The sequence below is a fragment of the Malania oleifera genome, chromosome 6 (genome assembly GCF_029873635.1).
Source record: "Malania oleifera isolate guangnan ecotype guangnan chromosome 6, ASM2987363v1, whole genome shotgun sequence".
NCBI lineage: Eukaryota > Viridiplantae > Streptophyta > Magnoliopsida > Santalales > Ximeniaceae > Malania > Malania oleifera.
The window spans coordinates 32,429,690-32,451,454 of NC_080422.1; the positions used below are offsets into that span (position 1 = coordinate 32,429,690).

General features: G+C 37.7%; 1 protein-coding gene across 2 annotated transcripts in view; it reads left to right on the plus strand.

Annotated features, from left to right (window-relative positions):
• The first annotated feature begins 589 nt into the window (after positions 1 to 589).
• LOC131157292 (uncharacterized) overlaps positions 590 to 21,765 on the plus strand; it is a 66,933-nt gene continuing 45,757 nt past the window's right edge. Inside the window, exons 1-2 of one of the 2 annotated variants that reach the window (XR_009137246.1) lie at positions 590 to 837; positions 15,249 to 15,333. Coding sequence is in view for 1 of the 2 variants with exons in the window: in XM_058111333.1 (XP_057967316.1) it covers positions 753 to 837; positions 15,249 to 15,333 (170 nt within the window). In the remaining variant the exon portion in view is untranslated. The remainder of the gene's footprint in view (positions 838 to 15,248; positions 15,334 to 21,765) is intronic. The other variant, XM_058111333.1, reaches the window with a different exon arrangement.

Sequence of the window (21,765 nt, forward strand, 5' to 3'; positions counted from 1 at the left end):
ATACATTTTGCAAGTCCTAAAACTGCATCTCTCATTTGATGTGGTCTTCTAGATTTGTACGTCATGTATGTATGAGATTTGTTTATTTTCTCGTCGGGTAAGAAATACATAACCCATTTCTCCCCTTTTATAGCTTACTCGAGCTCCCAAACGGTCACCTGCCACGACGAGCAGCCACCTGCTAGCCTCCTGTTGCTGCCATCCTCCTCCCTGCCAGACTCTCTACTCTCTTTACACCATGTGTTCGCGAGGGAAGCGAAGGAAAAAGAAGGAGTCGAAGGGTGTCAAGGCAAATCTCGTTGGACCAAGCAGTGAGATTTGCCACGCATCACATACCGATTGGCCGTTCCATTTTTTAAGGCAAATCTCACTACTTGATTCAGCGAGATTTGTCTTGACATACGTCATCATCTGATTTGCTTGACCCTTTAAATTTTGTTGTTTAATCTAGTAAGATTTGTTTAAATCTTATTAAATTAAGCAGCGAAATTACGTGAGCGTCATTCTGAGAAATATTTTCTCGAGGCTATTATTTAATATATTATTTTAAAATAAAGAAAAAACTAGAAAAAACTCAGCATACATCCGCAAACAAATATTTTATGGATGACACCCCGCACAAGGCAGTCTCTCTCTCTCTCTCTCTGGCGCGCGCGCTTTCTCGCTCTTCCCTGTATATTAACGCTTCCCAGAAGCTTTTTGTTCAAGGGTGCTGATCGCTTGGGAGAAGCTTCTATCTGGAGCTGTTCAAGATGCGGCGCTCTTCGACCAGGAAGGCAGGTCAAACCAATTCCGCGACGCCGGTAAACTCCACAGCAGCCGATCTCTTTCGCTCCGGTAATCTAAGGATCTCTGCTTGATTGTCTTCTTTCTCTTTTGTTTCTGTATGGTTTCCTTTCTTCGAATTCGTTGTAATTATGGGACGGGCCATTCTATGTGGTTGATTTGTTGCTCGTGAAAGTGATTATTTATTGGATAATGATTTGGGTATTGCATGATTGGAGCCAGTTTGCATTGTTTTTCGATTAAGTGAAATGTGAGTTGGGGGTTGTTTGGTTATCAATTGAGGTGCGATAGAAGCTTAGAAATGATTGGGTTGTGTTCAAAGATTGGTCTCCGCCTTACTCCTGTCTTTGGGTCAATAGCTGATCGGAAACCACCTTCGTTATCCATGCAATAAGAACTGAGATAAACTTGGGAGGCTTGGGATGGACTGCGGGCACTTCACTGATGCCTCAGTCAGTCAAGGTTGGGAGAACATTATCAATTGAGGTGTGTGAAAGAGTTGGGGATTGTCAGTTCTTGTGGCACTGCCTGATTGATAGGGTAATTGTGGCAATTTAAGTGGATGTAGTGGCCATTTATTGGTCTGCTACATTAATTAGCTTAGCTTAGTGATACTTGCATATCAGGTGGAAGTTGCTATCTTTCCTAGTTTGGTGGGATACTGGTGGGTTAATGCTTCGCTTGGCAAAGGTGACCAAATTATCTCACATCCAGAGGTTAGGTATGGAAGCAGATCATACAATATTCAAGCTGGTTCCTTAAATGTGTCTTCCATAATTTTTGGTTGCTCTATATAACAAAGTGCATCAAGTTTAATGCACCAACATTACATACACAAGGCTTACTGGTATGCTTCAAGGCTAATGCTCCAAGCTTACATGCTCCGGGCTTGTGCATGAGGTTTACTTGCACCAGTCATAAAGGTATGCACTGAGATTAATGCACGGGGCTTAATGGTATGCACGAGTTTAATATGCTGGACTAATGGGATGCACCAAATTTATGCCACTTGCTTCTATGCGCTGAGCTTGTGCATCGGGCTTACAAGCACTAGGCTTGTGTGCCAGGCTTAACGCACTAGGCTTAATAGATGAGCACAAGTTTGAGCAGAATTTTTTATTTTGAATGGATTGTTGTGTCACTCTAAGTAAATGGGCTATTGGATAAATAAGCACAATCCAATAAAAAACCAGTGTGCGAATGATTTCACATAGTCCAAGCATTGTATGTATTTTTTGCACACTTTTTCATAGAATCCCATATCCATTCTAGTTTCTCATAATATTATAATTCCATCATTTGTTTTCACATGCATTGAAGAGGCATATTATCAATTGGCTGCCAATAACCCATTCATTTCGCACTCCCTCATACATTCCTTGAGGAATAATGTATCTTCACACATGGTCAAAACATTGTACCAATTTGTTTCACACTTTTTGGTTGCATCCACTCATTGTATCCCTTTAATTTTTAAAGATAATAGTTCTATGTTGTGTTCCACACTTATTGAGTAGACATCTTGTCTGTAACACTCTTTCATAGTATCCCTTTATTGCACCTCTTCAAGTTTAACACACGAAGTATGAACATGTTTTTTCATACAAAGGTCTGAACTTTGTACCTATTAGTTTCAAATGCATTCCTCACCCCTTCTAGTATGTTATTATAATATAATAGTTCTTTGGTGTGTTTTCCCACTGACTCTGTTGGCTGCTAGATATTGTACCTATTTGTTCTCTCATCACTTTACTTTAGTGTGCTCCTTCAAGTAAAAAGGGCATCCCCAAGTCACTAGGCTCCTTGCTTTGTGAGGGTGGGGGAGGGTCGTCACAGTGTACGCAGCCTTACCCTTACTTTTATGTAGAGAGGTTGTTTCCTTCAACTCAAACCAGTGACCGACCACTCACAAAGGAGCAACCTTATTGTTGATCTAAGGTTCGTCCTCTGGTGTGCCCCTTCAAGTATAGTATAATATAATTCTATCTATTTAACCAGTCCAATGGTTAATATAATTCTAGTCATTTATCCAACCCAACGGCTTCTTTACTCATTCGTTTCACACTCTTCATCACTTTTCTTTATTGTACCTCTTTAAGTATGATATAATTGATATAATATAATAATTCTATCATAGAGACAGATTTGTTTCACACTCTTTCATAGCACACCTTCATTGTACTCCTTCAAGTATTATATGATATAATTGTAGTTACTAGGTCTAATGAATTCAAAACTTTTTAATGGTATCAATGATTTAGATTGATTTTTATTGATATATGTGATTCGACAATAATTTTTTCGTTTGTTTTCAAATTGGCTGAAGTGGCATCTTATCATTTGGGCTATCCATTACATTATACTTTATGCATTTAACACTCTTTCATCGTATCCCTTCATTGTACCCCTTAAAGTATGATATGATGTAATTCTAGCCACCTGATCCTAATTAAAGGTTTGTCTTTTAGCTTATGGTTATTTCAGTAACATATCAATGAAATAAAGTTGAAGCTTTTTATGAGTGTGAGTGATGTAGATTTCTTTTTGTTGATCTATTATTAGAATTCAAATCCAATATGAAACATTAGTTCCATTGTGTGTTTTCACATTTTCTCAAGAGGCATCTTGATAGTTGAGCTGCTGATAATATTGTATCTATTGCTTAATAGCCTTCCATTGTATCCCTTTCTTGTACCTTCCAATACTAATATAATATAGCCTAGCCACCAAGCTTGTGACTATCTTAGCATAATGTTGTACATGTTGGCTTTACACTCTTTCATTGCATCCTTTCATTATACACCTCCAAGTTTGATATAATATAATTTTTGCCACCTAATAAATAAGAAAACACAATTTCGTCCATTAAAAACAAATTTGAAGCTATCCAAATAATTACAATGCTTGAGGTTTGTTTGGATTAAAATGCTTAGATTATTGATGCTTTTATTGAATATTTTCTAAAAATGAAAGAGAAAAATATCTAACTTAAAAGATGAAATTAAAGTATGTTCTTTCACCATTGGTAAAAAAAAAAAAAAAACTTCTTTCACATTTAAAAACACAAAGAACAATTAATATTGAAAACTAAAAACTAAATTTGTAAGCATTAGTTAGAAAAGTGTTGTCTATTTATTTATTTATGTTTTAGTGCATTCTAACTAATTTTGTAATTAATTGTGTGCACATTTATTTGCGTGCAACATACATGCTTTCTTAACAATAACAACAATAGATCAAAATAAATAAGTAATGTGGTCTATGTGGATCTCTGATCCTTTTCCTTGTAGAAGCAAAGTAAATCTTCAAGTTGATTATGATGAAACAACTCCAATGAGCACCTACTGTATTTTGAGGCATAGCCATATAATGTCCCTCTCAATATAGCTTTATGATTTTCTTTTTTCGAAGAATTTTGGGTTTCTCAACACTGCTATAGTGGTGGGAATAAAAATCACAACTGTAGTGGTAGCTATGGACAAACACATAAGGCGATGGCAGCTACTAGATTGTAATGACAAAAGTTTTTTCCTTTATTTTCAGTTCTCTTCTCATTTTCTATTATTTTATTTGTTAGATCCTAGTCAATTGTGTTTCGCTGGCACCCCGGGGGGAGGGGGTGCAAAGATATAATGATGATAAGGATATAACTTTATCTAGTTTTTGTAATTGTTAATGGTTATTTAGAATTGCTAGTATATGCTAATGTTATGTTAATAAGTGCGAGTTAGTAAAGGTATTGTGGTATCGCTGATCATCCTATGCAAATTTGCCATTATAAGAGGATCAACCACACCTATATATTGCTTATAAATCAGTCCAAGAATCGTTGGAAAACTCATTAGTCGCTGGAAACATCCTGGCCATCGCTGCCCTTCTTAGAATCTCAAGAATCCTTCCATATTTTGGAAAACCAAGGAGATAGATAGTCACATGACACTTTAATCTATGAGTTTGTGAAATAACATTGTTGGAGGAGGTCCCATGCGCTAGCCAATTGTTGGCGGCTCTGATCACATGTTGTTGCGCGAGGGCTCTTCTCGGCCTGATTGTGATGTGATTTCTTTACCTCTTCATATATTCGGGTGTGAGTCCTTTGTTCATCAGTTAACTCTTGGAGTGGATAAGTTGGATCCTCATGCTATAAAATGCGTTTTTCTAGGCTACTCATGTACTCAAAAGGGATATCGTTGTTATTGTCCTACTTTGCATCACTTTTTTATTTCCTATGTTACCTTCTTTGAGTCTACACCATACTATTCTTTGTCCTTGTGCTTCTATACCCAATGAGTTTCTTTTGCTTAATCTTCCATATTCTAGTTTGTTGTCTTTGCCCAATCATCCAGATGTGTCTCCATGTAGTTTGAGCCCTTCTTGTCGCTTTGATTGTCCTAATTTGTATGTGTATTCACTATGGCAGCTCAATGGAAGAGAGTCACCTTCAGCTTCTACTGTGACACCTTTGGTTTCTTTGTTTGATGATCCCATTTCCCATGATGTTGATCTTTCCATTACTGTCCGTAAAGGTAAATGCGCATGACAGATTGTCCAAAATCCAACTTTGTTTGCTATGACTTCTTGTCACCCTCTTATTATTGTTTTATTAATACTCTATCTTCTGTTACTTTTCCTAAATTTGTTTTTGGAGCTTTGGCCCACTCTGGATGGAGGAATTCTATGGTTTAAGAGATGAGTGCATTGCAGAAAAATGATTTGGGGAATTGATATCTCATCCTCTTGATAAATTTGTTTTGGTTGTTGCTGGGTATATACTGTGAAAGTCAACCTTGATGATTCTGCGGCTCATTTGAAGGCACGTTTTGTAGCTAAGGGATATACTTGTGTATAGTTTGGATTATTCAAGCACATTCTCCTTGGTTTCCGAACTATTAGTCTTGTTGGCCCTAGAGTTGAGTCTAGAAAAGGGGGGTGGGGTGAATGGACTCTTTTGCATATTTTAACTTTTCACTACAAATTAAGAAACTTGGCAAGATACAAATGATTATATCACAATATAAAGAATATAAATCATGCACAAGACGTAAATAAAAGAGTAGAAAAGAGAAGCTTGAGAAACGATATTAACATGGTTCAGCCCCTTGCCTACGTCCATGCCTTGAGACACACTCAAGAATTCTCAATCCACTATCAACCTCCTTCACCGGTGGAGAAGCCTCTACACATGGGAACAAAGCTCTTTTGCTCACCCAGAGCCTTTCAATAAGGTTCACCAAGAACCCTTGCAATTCGGTTCACCAAGAACCTTCTCACGGGAACCAATCCCTTTAACACTTGGTTCACAAAGAACCCTTGCAATATGAAAATGATTACAAACAAAGCTCCTTGAATGAGCGGATATTTAATACAATACAAAAAAATTCCTAATCTCTCAAGTAATGAATCACAACAAGATTAGAGAGCAAGAGAGAGATTGAACACAAAAATGATGAACTAAAATGTAGTGTGCTTGGAAATGATAATCACTAAGATCCATCCTTAAACAAATCTTTGGCCTTGTATTTATAGGCCAATTGGCTTACAAGCCGTTTTATGGCTGTTGGCTCAATTAAATAATTGTTTACTTTCAAAACTAGCCATTTATAGCCATTGGGTGTAGAATCTTGACGCAAACCGTCGACGGATTCCCCCAAACCATCGACGGTTTTCTTCAGGCAAAATTTTAATTAACTCTCTGCCTGAAACCGTTGATGCACTTTGGCCAAACCGTCAACGATTTGCCCTGTTTCTCATTAACTTGGTTTTAAGGTGCATGAATAAGGTTTAAACCCAACCGGTCTTTAAAAGATTACAATACTAATATGATTTAAAACTTGTCCATATTAAAATACATTTGAGTATAGGATATTTTTGTAAAACTCTTTGTTTTGTCTTTTGAAAACCATGAGTGTTAAACTTATGACTTAGTGAAATCCTATATTCTCTTATGAACTAGTATGCACATGCAATTTGCTCAAATCTTGCTCAATAAACATGTGTGAAACAAAACTACAAGAGTTACAGCAAATACTACCTCAAACACTCCCCATTAGATATGATTCTACATTAGCTTCCATTGGTATGTGTTTGAGATCTCCTGAGTGAGTGTCCTCTTGATCTTTGCCTATTTGGGTGTCCACTCGGTCTTTGCCTATAAGAATGCTCGCTTGATCTTTGCATCCGTATCTGTATGATTTTGCCACTTATACCTGCCATAGCTTAGTATGCAAAAATTAGTTTAACTTAGAACCACTAGTGGGTTGTTATCATCAAAATACGACAATTAGGATCATGTAGCCACTCAGGCTAACAAGTCTCCTTACTCGCCTCATTGGCCTCTACATCAACTAGATGTGAAGAATGCCTTGTGGTACGGTGATCTTTAGGAGGAGGTCCATACAAAGCAACCACCTCGGTTTGTTGCTCAGGGGGGAGTCAAGCTTGGTGTGTTGGCTCAAGAAATTAATATGTGGTTTAAAACTGTCTCCCAGAGTATGGTTTTGTCGATTAGGTGCTATAATACTTGAGTTTGGCCTTCAATGAGGTGTGGTTTATTACTTTGTGTTATCTTTATAATCCATTTGGTTGGATTTTTCTTATTATGTATGTGAATGATATTGTGATTTTTGGTGATGATGATCAAGGTATCTAGAGCCTAAAACATTTTCAACAGACTAAGTTTTAGAGCAAATATTTGGGATCATTGAAATACTTATCGGGGTAAAGTATGTTCTTGGTCTTTCTGATGATACAAGGATGTTGGGATCCAAACTTGTTGATACATCATACACCTATGGATCCTAATAGCAAGTTAGTGCCAAATAGAGGTGATTGGTTACTCAAATCAGGACGACATTGAAGACTTATTGGAAAATTGAATTATCTCACAATCGCTTGACCAAATAATGCTTTAAAAGTCCTCCTACCCCATAGCAGATTGTTAGTGTTAATTCTATTAAGAACAACCAACCAAACAAAAGCCTTTATCTCAGTGGAGACTTTAGCTTTGTAGATAGTACGATGAAGAGAAAAAGACATCTAAGTTCTCGCCAAATGCTGAAAGAAAGATTTAGAAGAATAAAATCTTGAAGAATCCAAATCCCATAATTAAATATCTCTCCCAATTGAGTGACGACATCCCTCCAATAATGACAACAAAGAGGAGAGTTCCTCCACCTCCCTATTTTCTAGAGATCTACAAAAATGGAAATCTTTAATAGTTGTAGACCCATTTGAAGTAATAAAGGAACCAATGGCATTATTATGCACTAGGAGAGGTGATATCATATAATGGAGGAATAGAGATGAAAAACATGAGATTTACCACCCAAGATCACCATGTTTTTTCTTGAAAATCAACAAAATGATGACGTCAATCCGCCTTTCCTTTATATATGTTGTTCAAGGCAATTTTATGACGAACTTCATCATGAAGTTTTCTATCGTGTATTCCAAATTCTTCAGCTTCTATGCTAGTCCTTGCCATTGGTGGCAAAATTGCGAAATCAATGGGAAAATGGGGTCACATTCTAGTCACCACCAATGGCGAACCATCCGACAGACTATTAATTTAGCTATTATAAGAAAATTCGACAATAGGTAATATCCATATCCTGTTGAGTAATATTATCGCCCACTGAACAATGTATTTGAAGCTTGTATTGACAACCTTAGTTTGGTCATTGGCTTGAGGATGAAAATATGAAGATAAATTTTGTTTTGTATATACTTCTTCTATAAGGTTCATCAGTGGTGGGTCATAAACTTCACATTCCATCTTATACTAGATTTTATGGTACTTTGTTTTTCACACCTCCTCTATAAAAAATAGTTGCCACATGTAATGCATTACTTGTTTCTATTACTAGGAACAAAGTGAGTCATCTTTCCAATCACCACAAATATAGAAACATGTGCCAAGAACAAATTCTATAGATATGTCTTGCCAAGGTTTATGTGGTGTAGGAAGGGGTGAATATAATCCTTCATTGTGTTTGTGTGCTTTTGCAAATTGACAAGTATGTCATTTTTGAATAATTTGTGCTACATTAGATTTCAAGCTAGGCTTGTAGAGTTTATATTTGACCATAACGGTGGTCTTATGATGCCCGAAGCAACCAGCTACACCTTCATCAATGCAGTTCCCAAATCGCTTGATCATGTAAACCAGTGTTGGAAGGCGTAAATTAGTTTCTTTAAGAGAGTACCCATCACGTATGGACAAAGATGGGTACCCAATACTTGAACAGAACCGTTAGTTCGTAAAGCTGCAAGAGAAGTGATTTCCTCCCTTAATAACTTCAAAGACAAACATTTCATCCTTGAACATTCTAGCATTGCTCTTGACCCACAAGCATCTAAGCATTGGGAAAAAAAAAAAGCTCTTGAGAGCCTCTTAGTGCTTTTTTCTTTTTCTTTTCTTTTTTCTCTTTTCAAAACCCCTAAGGTGTTGTTTTGTTTGTGTGATGAAAAAATGTTTCCCTTGAATGACACTCCTGGGAATTCCACTCTTGGAAATGGGGTGCCTACCTCATAGGAATATTTTTGTTTGGTTTGTTTTGTAATATTTTTGTCCCGGGAATGTAAACAGGATGCCCACATCTGTTTTTGGTTCAACAAGGAATCCTGATATTTCAAATATGTACCAAACGAAATCCATGTCCTGAAAATTTACACTATCATAAATAACCAAAAAAAATCCAATAATTAATAATTCAAGTAATCCAACACAGAATAATCTAATTAAACAAAACAGTGGGGGCAATATGGCCTCAAAAATCAGATGCAAGTGGCACACTCGTCCAGTTAATTGGATTTAAATTCATAATGGTGCAGTATGTTGTAATAGAATCTAATACGAGGATAAGTCTCCCAAGAAGATTGGTGCTTGCAACCTTAAATATTTTTTCCCTATTAGTCTTGCTGGTCGTATTTATGAGATCCTACCCAAAGTCCTTGCCACGAGGTGCAAAAAATCAATTCCAGAGGTCATAGGCCAACACCAATATGCTTTTGGCAAATCTTTGATGCAGCTATTAAAGTTATAGCTAATGAAGTTGCGAAGGTCTGTGTTAAGGATAAGAAAAGGGGTTGGTTTGTGGACATGACATGGAGAAGGCTTTTGATCATTTGAATTGGAATTTCCTCCTTTGCATTCTTAGAAGAATGGCTTTTGGGGAGTTCTGGTGTAAATGCATTACAACCTCTTCATTTTCAGTGATCATCAATTGCTGCCCAGCAGATTCTTTTTCACTCTCTTAGAGGTTGAGGCAAGGTTATCCCCTCTCTACTTATTGTTTATCTTGGTAATGGAAGTTTTAGTTCTTTTGTTGAAAAAGGTTCTGAGAAGGCTTCCTCAAAGGTCTTAGCAATGGAATGAGCATGAGAGCAATGGAAGTCTCCCATCTCCTTTGAGCAGACGATACCATTATTTTCTGTGAAGTGGGCCCTTATGAGATCCTCTATCTTAATCGCATTCTTCTTGGGTTTGAAGCAATCTTTGAGTTGAAGGTGAATTTGGTGAAAAGTGACTCATTTTTCTTGTAACAGCACTAAGGGGCCTTTCCTTGTGGATCTTTTGGGATGCAATCTAGGGCCTTTTCCAATTACCTACCATGGCCTTCTTCTTTGTGCTAAATTCAAAGATAAAGATGTTTGGGAACCTGTCATTAAAAGATTTGAGAGAAAGCTTTCTGGTTGGAAAAGGAATTATCTGCATAAAGGTGGGAGACTTATCCTCATAAAGGGCACATTATCAAATCTCCTCATCTATAATATGCCCCTTTTTTAATCCTTTGCTCAGTTGCCAAAAGGTTAGAGGAAACTCAAAGGAGATTCCTTTGGGGAAGTTGGAGTGAGGAATTCAGATATCGTCCATTCAGATGGGGGTTTATAAAGCAACCTTTAAGATGTGGAGGCTTGGGATCAAATTCCTCTCTACATTCAACAAAGCCTTCCTTGGAAAATGTCTTTGGAAATTCATAAAGGAGAAGGATATTTGGAGGGGAGTCATTGCTTCAAAATATGGTCTTCTGCATAATGGTTGGACCACTAAAGCTGCAGGAGGAGTGTATTGTGTCGGAGTTTGGAAATTGATGAGTAAAGTTTGGGATGCTTTTTTTCCCCTTTATCAGTTTCAAAGTGAGGAATGGGGGTAATGTTTTCCTTTTGCATGATATTTGGTGTGGTCAATCTCCCCTTAGGCCTTATCACAACACTACCCTTCCATCTTCAGTTTGGCTTGTTGACCAAAGAATTTTTGGAACATTCCTTGATTAGAGATCCTCTGGATTGGGAAATTGAGCTTTCTGATATTTTATGATTGCTTTTACATCCATTACCAGAACACTGCTAATGATTCTGTGTAGATCCTGGATAAAGGCAGCAGGTTTACTGTGAAATCATTTTATAGGAACTCACTCCTCTGGCAATAACTAGCAACAACTTTTCCTGGAATCTCATCTGGAGAACGGCAGCCCCCACAGAAATTGCTTTCTTTGTATGAGACAACTCTTGGGAAAATTCATACTGTGGATAGCCTGGAGAAAAGTGGGCTGCCACTTGTCAACAGGTGCTTCTTGTGTTTGGGAAGTGCGAAACTGTTGATCACATCCTCTTGCATTGCTCCTGGACCAGAATCCTACAAGACATGGCCATTTCTTTGATTAAACAGCTGTGTGTTATTGCTAGAACAGTCGAAGGAGAGTTATGGGCTTTGAAAGGTATCAAGCTCTAGCAAAGAGAGGAAGACCCCCTTGCCAAATTTTGGTTTGTGTGGAGGGAAAGAAATAAGAGAGCTTTCAAAAGATCAACCATGCCCTTACATGTTATTAAAGACCATTGGATTGCTGCTATTACTAGATGGCATAGTGGTTTTATTTTGGTTGACTCACTTGCAATTCTTGAGTTTTTGGCACCCTGCAGCGCAGATGACTGCCTTGTCATTTGTACTTGATTGGCATCTGCTTGATGCCCTTTAATGAAACGTCCATTGCTGATTTTTTTTTTTTAAAAAAACAAACACTTATTTCGGTATTCCATGCAATTGTGCAGTGTGAAAAAATGTGTGAAATAGTCAATGATTCAATGACACATCACAAAAATATCAGGAGAAACTGCCTTCTTTGGTCTTCTTACCTGTAAGTCTCTAACATTGGTTGCTGTTAATCTATTAAGGATATTGATTTAACAAGTGCCTTAACCTTAGATGGAAGTTCCAATTGAAATTTGCTAAAGGACATGGAGTAGAATTATGTGAATGACTTAAGTGAAAAAAAGAAGATCTACATGGAAAACACCAGAGCCATCAGAATCCATGATAACCATCTCCCTAGACAATGGCGGAATGAAATCTAAAAACAAATAAGACAGCAAGACCCCAAGCATCTCCATCATCAAGATTTTTGTGAAATAAAAATTCCAACATAAAGTAACCATGATACTTGAAATTGGTTTATGATGGAGTATAAAATGGGAGTAAAGGCTAGGAAAACAACCATTAAAGAAACCCATACCATCCACCCATCCTCCAAACAACCACTTTGGAACCTTTGCCCACCTTGAATTTAACTTTAAATCAGGGGAAAGAATAAATGAGAAATCCGCATAATAAAGCTGCAAGGACCTGCATGGATTGCATTAGCACCAATCCTACCATTCCACCTGTTATCCTAAAGACCAAACTTATTGCTAATCAACCAGTGGGAATCAACTTCCAGATAAAAATTTTGTAATCACTTGCCAACGAGGTAAATGTTCTCAGACACCAATTCACCAAGACCCAAACCCACTTAGACCTAGGTGTACTCGCCATCTCCCAGTCAACCAAATGATCCCTCTTTCCCCCTCATCCCATCAAAGAAGATCCCTCATCACATTCTCCAACTTCTCAGTTACTCCAATAGGAATTCTAAATGAAGGCAAGACATAAAGTGGAATGGATGGCAAAACTGCTTGAATTAGAACAATGGAGCACCTAAAAAGAAGAAATCACCTTTTCAACCATTTAATCCCATAGATATCTTCACAACCATAGGATTACAGAATGCTATAGAATGAGGATTGCCACCCAGCAGGATCTCTTAATTAGTTAAAAGTTCTCAACGACCCTCAAACTGCTAAGGAAGAAAAATCAGAAATCATCTATGAGCTCAAGTTAATTGTAGCTAAACTGCTCTCAGACAAATTAATCCTCAATCCTGAAACTCTAAAAAATCTGCTTCAAAACAAGTATTTAAAAAAAGGTATCCTCTCTTTCTTAATAATTTTATTTTACTATAAAAAGATTTAAAAGACAATTTTATCATCTGACAAGAAAAAAAATGGTGTCATCTGCGAATTGTAATTCATATTAGAAACAGTGACCTCATCTCTTTCAATAGAATGAACCTGCACAGAACTCCTATCCATACCATATCCCTACTAATCATCCTACAAAGATTGTCCACCTCAATAATAAAAAGAAAAAGAGATAATGGGCAACTCTGTTGAATTCATCTAGAGGCTGAAAACCATACCTTAGGTTCCCCTTTAATAATAAAAGTCGCAGTTTTCAAGCAACCTGTGAGAATAAGCAGTGTATATTGCAATCATTCTTCAACTTTAGTCTAAATATGACAATGAGGAGGATTTTCTCTCCTCTTTCCTTATAATCAGTTCTCTCTCTCTCTCTCTCTCCTTCTCTCTCATTACCACTATCATTGCATGAGAGCAGGCTTGCTATTGAAGGATTTCTTCCTCTATATTCCTCTGTTTCTCCTGTCATTTGAAGAAATCCTTGTATGGTTTCAAGAAATGTCCTTGAGCATTGTTTGGTTGCTTCAGTGATGTGGTGGTGTCTTTTGGTCTTCTGCAGTGTGGAGTGGACCATTCTATGTTTTATTGACATTCCATGACTCGTACTCTTGATTGTCTATGTTGATGATATTGTACTTTCTGGTGATATTAGTAAGGGATTCCAGGGTTTTAAGGCATTTTTACTGAGCAAGTGATATTTTCCAAAGTAAATTCTTGTCTCACTATGCTCCCAAGGGTCCACTGAAGTATTTTTCTTGTTTGTCGAGGTTGTCAAGTTATATTGGATTATTTCTTTATCTTAGAGAGGAAGGACTTGACTTGCTATGTGAGATAGGGATGTTAAGATCTAAACCTACAGACACTCCTATGATCCTATCTCCAAACTTGTAGTAGATGATGGAGAATTGATCAATGATTGTATAGATGATTGGTTGGGAATTCAAACTATTTATTCTGTTGCTAGAATAGACTTTGCCATTGTTTTGACTTTTGAGTGCCATTTGTCAATTATTGGAGGCTCCACAGAGTGGTCATTGGGACGTGGTTGTAAGCATTTTGAGTTATCTCAAGTGCTCACTTGGTCATGGTTTATTGTATCAAAATCATGGTTGCAACGTAATTGAGGAATATGCAGATCAGTTGGGCTGCATCTCTGTGGCATAGGAGGTCCTCAACTGGATATTCTGTATTTGTTGCAGGTAATTGATGGAAGATACTTGTACAGCCCTACAGTGTAAGTTCAGGATTGTAGGAAATATTTAATATTAGGAATTTTTCTGGAGGTTAATGTATTTTGTTTTTTTGGAATTTTTTATATTTACTAGGATATTCTATTTAAGGGCATCTTGTAGTAGGAAACTACTGTCTATGGTTTTCACTTGAGCCTCAAGCCTGTGAATCCTATAAATATCTAGTAGAGGTATTTTTATTAGGTTTGATGAATATGAATTGCTTGTGAGATAACCTGTATATTAGACCCTGGTCCTGAACCTATTGGACTTTGGTTGTACATCAGTTATTGTTGGTGTTGAGTTGCTGCCACTGCCAATATTTTCTTTGCACCAACACTACCGTCATCATAGAACAATGAGCACTGCCTTTGACCATCATCACCAACTCCACAGTTGTACTGTCTTTGCTGTCATCTTACCACTGCTGTCCCTGTCACTGTTACACCAAGATCAGCTTTTTATTTGTCATTTGTCTGGTTTAATTTTCTATTTTACATTTTGTGTGGGGAAACCATCAATAAAAATTGCAACATCTGTTGGTTGCTTGATACATGTTCTTGAAAATGTTGAGGCGAGCAAGCAATTAACTTGCATTTTGTTTTTTGTACAAAAGTTCACTCCCTTTATTTTGGGTTTAAGGTTCCTTGTACCCTCAATGGTTTTGTTGTGCATGCAAAAGATGGTTTGCTCTGTATCAAGGTTTCCACCAAACTTAATTTCTGACGGATTCTCAAATGAATTAGTATATTTAACATGCTTCATGTATATTGAAAAAGCATAATTTGTTTTCTACGGCCATCAGGTTCCTGTTTCTGGTGTGCTTTGAGTGTGCTTCATTTGTTCTTCTGTTATTTGCACGTGATTGTTCTCTATTTTTAGTTCACGAAGATGTTGGAATTGCCCTATGGTGATAACTATTTTTTAAATGGTATTGTTCAGCATCAAGTAAAGCCAGTAGCAAAGAGTTGGAACGAATTGATCACCTGTTTTATTCGTATGCAAATAGTTCGTCTGGTATGATTGAGTAAGTGAACTCCATTGAAATGTAGGATCCTATCTGTGGCACTGGCAACTCCATTTTAATTTCTTGCAAACACAACTAGTTTTTGTCTCTTTTACTGTTCAGATGCATATAGTGACTTTCATGTAATTTTTATTTCATCTGTGAAATATACACTGTGAAAGATCTCTTTGCGTTTTTCATTTCTATTGTTCTCTTTAATTTACTCAGTTTTTTATGTTGAATTTTGTTGTGTATGCGCTTTTATGTATGTATTTATATCTATAGTCATAGTGGCATAAGTTGTTTTAGGTTCTTTTGATCGTCAAGAGAAATAATTATGATTACAAATTGAATTTCGTAATTAGTCACAATGTAATGGTGTAAAAATACTCTTCTGGAAAAAAGATGGCTCCTGAAATCCCTCTTTTCCCTCCTGAAACCCCTCTTTTTCTTTGTAGCCATGGCTGTCACACACCCAGGAGGAGAAAGCTTGCACTCAGTTCAGATTAAAGGGAAATATTTTGATCTGGGGCTAGAAAGAGTGGGAAAAAGGATTTTTTTGTTTATTATTGAGTGTGGCACTATTCACAATCTGTGGATGAGGATTTCTTTTGAGGCAGTGAAGTGGTTTCTCTCTTTGGAAGGTTGGCAAGGTGTTTTTGAAGAACTAGAATGGGCGGGTGCTGTATTGGATGACTATTAGGCCTGTAAAAATGGGAAAATTCTTGGAATTAGGGGATGGAATGGCAATTGCTTTCAAGTATTTGTTGACATGGGGGCTAAAGGGAGAAAGTTGGAGAGGCTTTATGCAAGAGTTTTGTGGTCCCAGCAGAATACTGGATTATGGAGTGAGGTTGTCTTGGCAAGACAGAAGAATCTTTACTCATGGTGTGGTGGTGTGATGCAAGTGGACTTGGTGATGCAGAATCCTCACCTAAGGCCTGCAGATAGAAGTAGTTGTGTGGGGAGTATGTTGTCAGGTGGGTAGGGTTGTGGTGGGAGTTGGGCAAGGGATGGCAATTGGGTTGCCTGATGGTTGTGCTGGATTTGGGCCAGTTATTGGAAAGCAAAGGGATGGCAGGCTTAAGTTACCAGTTACTTAAAGGGAACAAGCCCTCTGTGCAAAAGCCTAGCTTCAGGGCCTGATGAAGTTGGCCTTTGCAGAGGCTCAACCTGAAAGGAAATCTGTGGAGGCCTGATATGTCAGCAAAGAGGGTTTTTAGAAGACTGGCTCTAAGGCCCAGAAAATTACATGGCAAGAAGTGGTGGAGAGGCCATGTGATGAAAGGCTTGGATGTGGGGAGTTGTTCCAGTTTTGTTGGCTGGGAGATTGTGCGTGTGGATGAGACATTTTTTTGTGGTTTATTGGATCTTTCTCTGGTGAGAGATAGCATTTTAAGTGGTTCTTATGAGATTTTTCAAGTGGACCAAGTGGAGGGGGAAGGATTATTTTGCATGCTGCTGGGTAATCTACTGGGGAATCCAGAGAGATTTCTCTGGAAGCTGAAGGATGTGCAATGTTTGAATGGTAAAGGCAGACAGTTGATGAATAGGATGGTGCTTGAGATGGTAAGGGATCAAGTAGTGATTAGGAGGGAAAGGTTGTTTCACACGCCCCCCTCGCCCCCCAAAAATGTACATTTTTTTGGTGGATTTGGGGTGTGGGTTGTTGGGGGGAGGGGGGAGCTTTAAATGAAAGTTAGCAAACTGTCCAAGGTCTGTATATGTTGGAGGTAGGAATTCTTGTGTTGGTAGTCAAAACAGTACCAATGTATGGGCAAGTAAGTGTTTGACAAGAAATAATATTGGAATTTATATTGAGGAGTTATTGAATGGGTTGAAGTTAGACTTAGAAAAGAAGGCTAGCTAGTTGCAAAGCTAGATACATATTAAGAGGAGAAAAAAGGTATGCTGTGATGCACCTGATGATGAGTGCGTATGAGACGCATTGATTTTGCTTGTGGTTGATACTTTTACATGAGGTTTGCGGTCAATTTGGGTACTTACCAGAATCTTTTGATTTATTATGTTATATTTCTTATGTTCTTCTGCCACTGCTGGATGGTGCAAAGGATTCCTGTCTTGTTTAATTTTCATTTTTGAGAATTTCTTGTCCTATCTTTGTTGTAATTCCTTTCTTTCTTCTTCTATTATCTACAAAAAAAGCATTGAAAGGTAACATTGTTACTAGTGAAGGAATATATCGAAATAACTCCAGCGATGCAATTTATCAAAACAACAGGAAGCTTCAAACTTAGTTTTCAAGCTATTGAATGAAAGCAGCGGAAAAAACTTCAATTTATTATAGGCTACTCATTGTTGTCTACAGAAGCAATAATTTTTTTTTTTTCCAATTGCAAGAGAAGAGATTCCATTAGGAAAGAGAAGAATTTACAAATAGGAGAAGAAAACATCTTCCATCAAAATTCTGGAAACATCTATAAAGAGAAAGAGACTAAAAACACAAAAAAATTATACTTTGAAATACCAAAGGAAAAAATTTCTCCAATCCCGCTGAATTTTTGAAAAGCTTGCTCCCTTAAAACAAGCAGAGCCTACGCACCATGGAGAAGCCAAATAATAAACCTTCTCCCAAACCAGCTGCCTGCATTTTATCCCTGTAAAAATTAGTGCATTTTGGTCCAACCATAAACCCCACAACAATGCAAATATTCCACACTTCCATAGGGCAGTCCTATCCTTTTTCCTTCTGAAGCCCTCAAAAGAGATAGCCAACATTCCATCCACCATTGCTGGACAAACCCAAGCTTCTCCTAACATGCCAAAAAAATTATTCCAGATGCTCCAAGAAAAATCTGCGTAAGAACAAATGAGAAGCCAACTCAAAATTCAGACAACAAAGCACGCAAACATCTGGAGATAAATAAGGCCTTCAAAGGCCTCCTAATTTTGCAACAAATTATTAGTATTGATTCTATTAAGCACAGTCAGCCGAATGAAAGCCTTAATCTTTGAGGGAGCTTTGGCCTTCCAAATACATGAAAGTAGAGGAAAACAGGAGTTGGAATGCATTTAAAACTCGAAACAATATTAACAAGAATAAACCCTCAAAAGATCCAAAACCCAAGACTACGTATCCCTCTCTGTAGAAAGATGGCAATTATTCAATAACGACAACAAGGGGGAAGTTCCATCATCTCTCTATCATTTATAGATCTTTTGAAATGAAAGTTCCAAAAGGCTCGAGGGCGACCTGAGTCGACCACAAAAAAAGAAATCATACTGTCTTGTCCTGAGCTCAATTGGAAGAGGCAAGGAAAAATGTGGTTAGAACATCATTCCCCAATCACAGATCTTTCTAAAAATGAACCTGAGAACCCCTCCCCACAACAAAATGAATGTGAGTAGTGAACAAGAGATAAATCTAACAAATAGATTTCCATGGACTCTCCGAAGAACATCACAAACTAACATTGGTATCCCGCCCATTCACCGCCAATCCATGCTTACTTTTAATCATTTTATGCCAAAGGGAATGGTCTTCTAAGGAAAAATGCCATAACCATTTAGCTAGGGGAGCGATGTTTTTCGATACCAAATTACCAAGACCCAACCCTTCCTCACTTTTAGACATATTGACTTCCTCCCTCGTAACTAAATGATCTTGAAAATCCCCAACTCCTGACCATAAGAAATCTCTCGTTATTTTCTCAAACTTATTCATAATCTCCATTGGGATTTTAAAATTTGAGAAATAATATAAGGGAATGCCAGATAAACAAGCTTGAATAAAGGTAATTCTTCCCCCAAGGGAAAAAAGTGCCCTTTTCAACTATCCAACCTCTTGGCCACTCTTTCCACCACTAGATTCCAAAAATCCATGGATCTAGGTTTGCCCCCTAAAGGGACCCCGAAGTCTATCAAAGTCCACCCTAAAAGACCACATCCCACCTCTAAAACCCACTCCCTAACACACTCAAGAGGCATATTAATATTGGCTAGACCACTCTCCTACAAATTTATTTTTAGCACGATACCCTCTCAAAAACATGAAGGATTCCCAAAATACATTTGAAAGAAGGCCTATGATCCTCTAGAAAGGAGATTGTATTGTACGCAAATTGAAGATGAGAAACCACCACATCCTCCCTGCCCACTTTCAAAACTTTGACCAACCCCTAATCCATAGCCCTATCCGTCATCTTACTCAATATATCAACTACTAGGACGAAAAGAAAAGGTGATAGTGGATCCCCTTGTCTAATGCCTCTAGAAGTCCTAAACCAGGACTTAGGTTCCCCATTCACCACAATGGAGAACCATACATTGGATAAACAACCCCTTAACCATCGGTGTCACCGCTCACCAAAACCCTTTCTCGGAAAAATATTATCCAAACAACTCCAACTAACTCTGTCATAAGAGTTCTCAAAATCCAATTTGAATTAAAAACCCCTCTTCTTCCTCCTTCAAATATCCTCCACCACCTCATTGGTCACCAAAATGGTGTCCATTATCTGTCTACCCCCTACAAAACCACTCTGAATTGTTGAAATGTTCTTATCAAGCACCACACTTAGCCTATTAGCTAGAACTTTGGTGATAATATTACAAACACTGGAGACTAGGCTAATAGGTCTATAGTCCTCAACCTTAATAGACCTAGATTTCTTAGGCCCTAGGGTAATAAAAGTAGAGTTGATGCTCTTGCTTAGAATCCCATTCCCATAAAATTCATGAAAGAGTTTAAGCAAATCATCCTTAATAGTATCCCAGCAATCTTGGAAAAAAGCTAGATTAGAACCATCCAGACCTAGAGCCTTACCCCAATCCATCCCAAAACTACCCCACTCATCTCCTCCTTAAAAGGTCTCTCTAGCCAAAGCATTTGATCTCTAGAGATGGGATTCCACTCTAAACCATCAACCATTGGTGTACAATCATCTTCTTTTGAATAAAGATTATTGAAAAAATTAGAGGTCTCAAAAGCTATTCTATTAGGGTCACTAATAATATTCCCTCCTTGAACCTCCAACTCTCTAATCAAGTTTTTCCTCATCTTACCATTAGCTAACCTATGGGAGAAGCCAGTGTTACAATTTCCTTCTCTGATTCGTTTAAATTTGGTCTTGTCTCGAACTCCTCATTTCCTTAAAGATCACCTCTTCCAAATAATTTTTTAAGGAATTCTCTTAACCTTCCCATTCTCCGAAAGGTTAGTCTCCTGTCCAACAAATCCAACTCGCTTAAGATGTTGGATTTTTTATTCTAACATCCCCAACACCTCCTTATTCCAAATTTTCAGATTGTCCTTTGAACGTTTCAACTTCTTGATAATCTGAAATCCTTCCCAACACCCCCCCCTTCAATGTCATCAGCCAGGAGATCCTCAGTAAGGGCTTTAAAAAAAGCATGACCTAGCCACATACTCTCAAACCTAAAAGAATTAGGACCCCATGAAACCATGCTAGATTCCAGCATAATAGGGAAGTGGTTAGGAGTAGATCTAGGAAGAATAGTTTGAGTAAGATTGGGGAATTCGTCCTCCTATTCACTACAAAACTAAAATCTAGCCAATTTACTAGACGTTGTACCACCCCCCGTGGACAAAGTAAAAGAAGTGCTCACAGGAAGATCTCTTAAGCTACACTCCCTAATAAGAGAATCAAATTGTTGCACACCAGCATTACACTTGCCTCCCCCCCCCCCCCTCCCCTTTTTTTTTCTTCTTTTCCCTGGCAACCCGACCGCATTGAAATCTCCTCCCACTATTTACCTTCTCTTGGATCTTTGATACTTCATCTTCTATCTATTTTTCTTTGAGTAATAACTTATTCAGCTCATCCTGAGCTTTCTGAATATCTTCTATTATGTTTGACAAAATTTTCGTTTCATCAATATCTCTGAGGGCACTTTGAACTTCTTGTTCTTGTGCATCCTCATAGTGTATAACTATATACCTACCTGATATACTACTTCTGACTTGAGACGATTGAGGATCTTCTCTCCTACTGAGAGCTTGTATTTTGTTTTCATAACTCCTCATTATCAGAGCTTTCTATCTGTGAGTTCTAAATTATGCAAGAAGGTTTATCCAGAATCTTGCAGGAAAATTGTATCCCATACGAGAAAAAAATTTTAGTAAGAAACCATCGAAATGGGAGAAGGAAGACACTGAAGTGATCAGAACCCTAAAGAAGGAGATTCTGAATCTACCCAAGTTAGATTAATCAGATGGGTCTGATCAGAAATAATTCTTGAAATGGATGCATCCAATACAGTATGGGGATGTGTTTTAAAAATCAGAAAGATTGATAAAACAGAACATCTCAGTCGATATTGGAGTGGATGATTTAGTAGTTCATAACTAAATTATCCCATACACGAGAAAGAACTTCTCGCTGTAGTAAAAAACATTTGTAGTAATGAACTTTTTCTAGGAAAGCATTTTATCGTCAGAACGGATAGTTCCTATGTTAAGAATTTCATGGG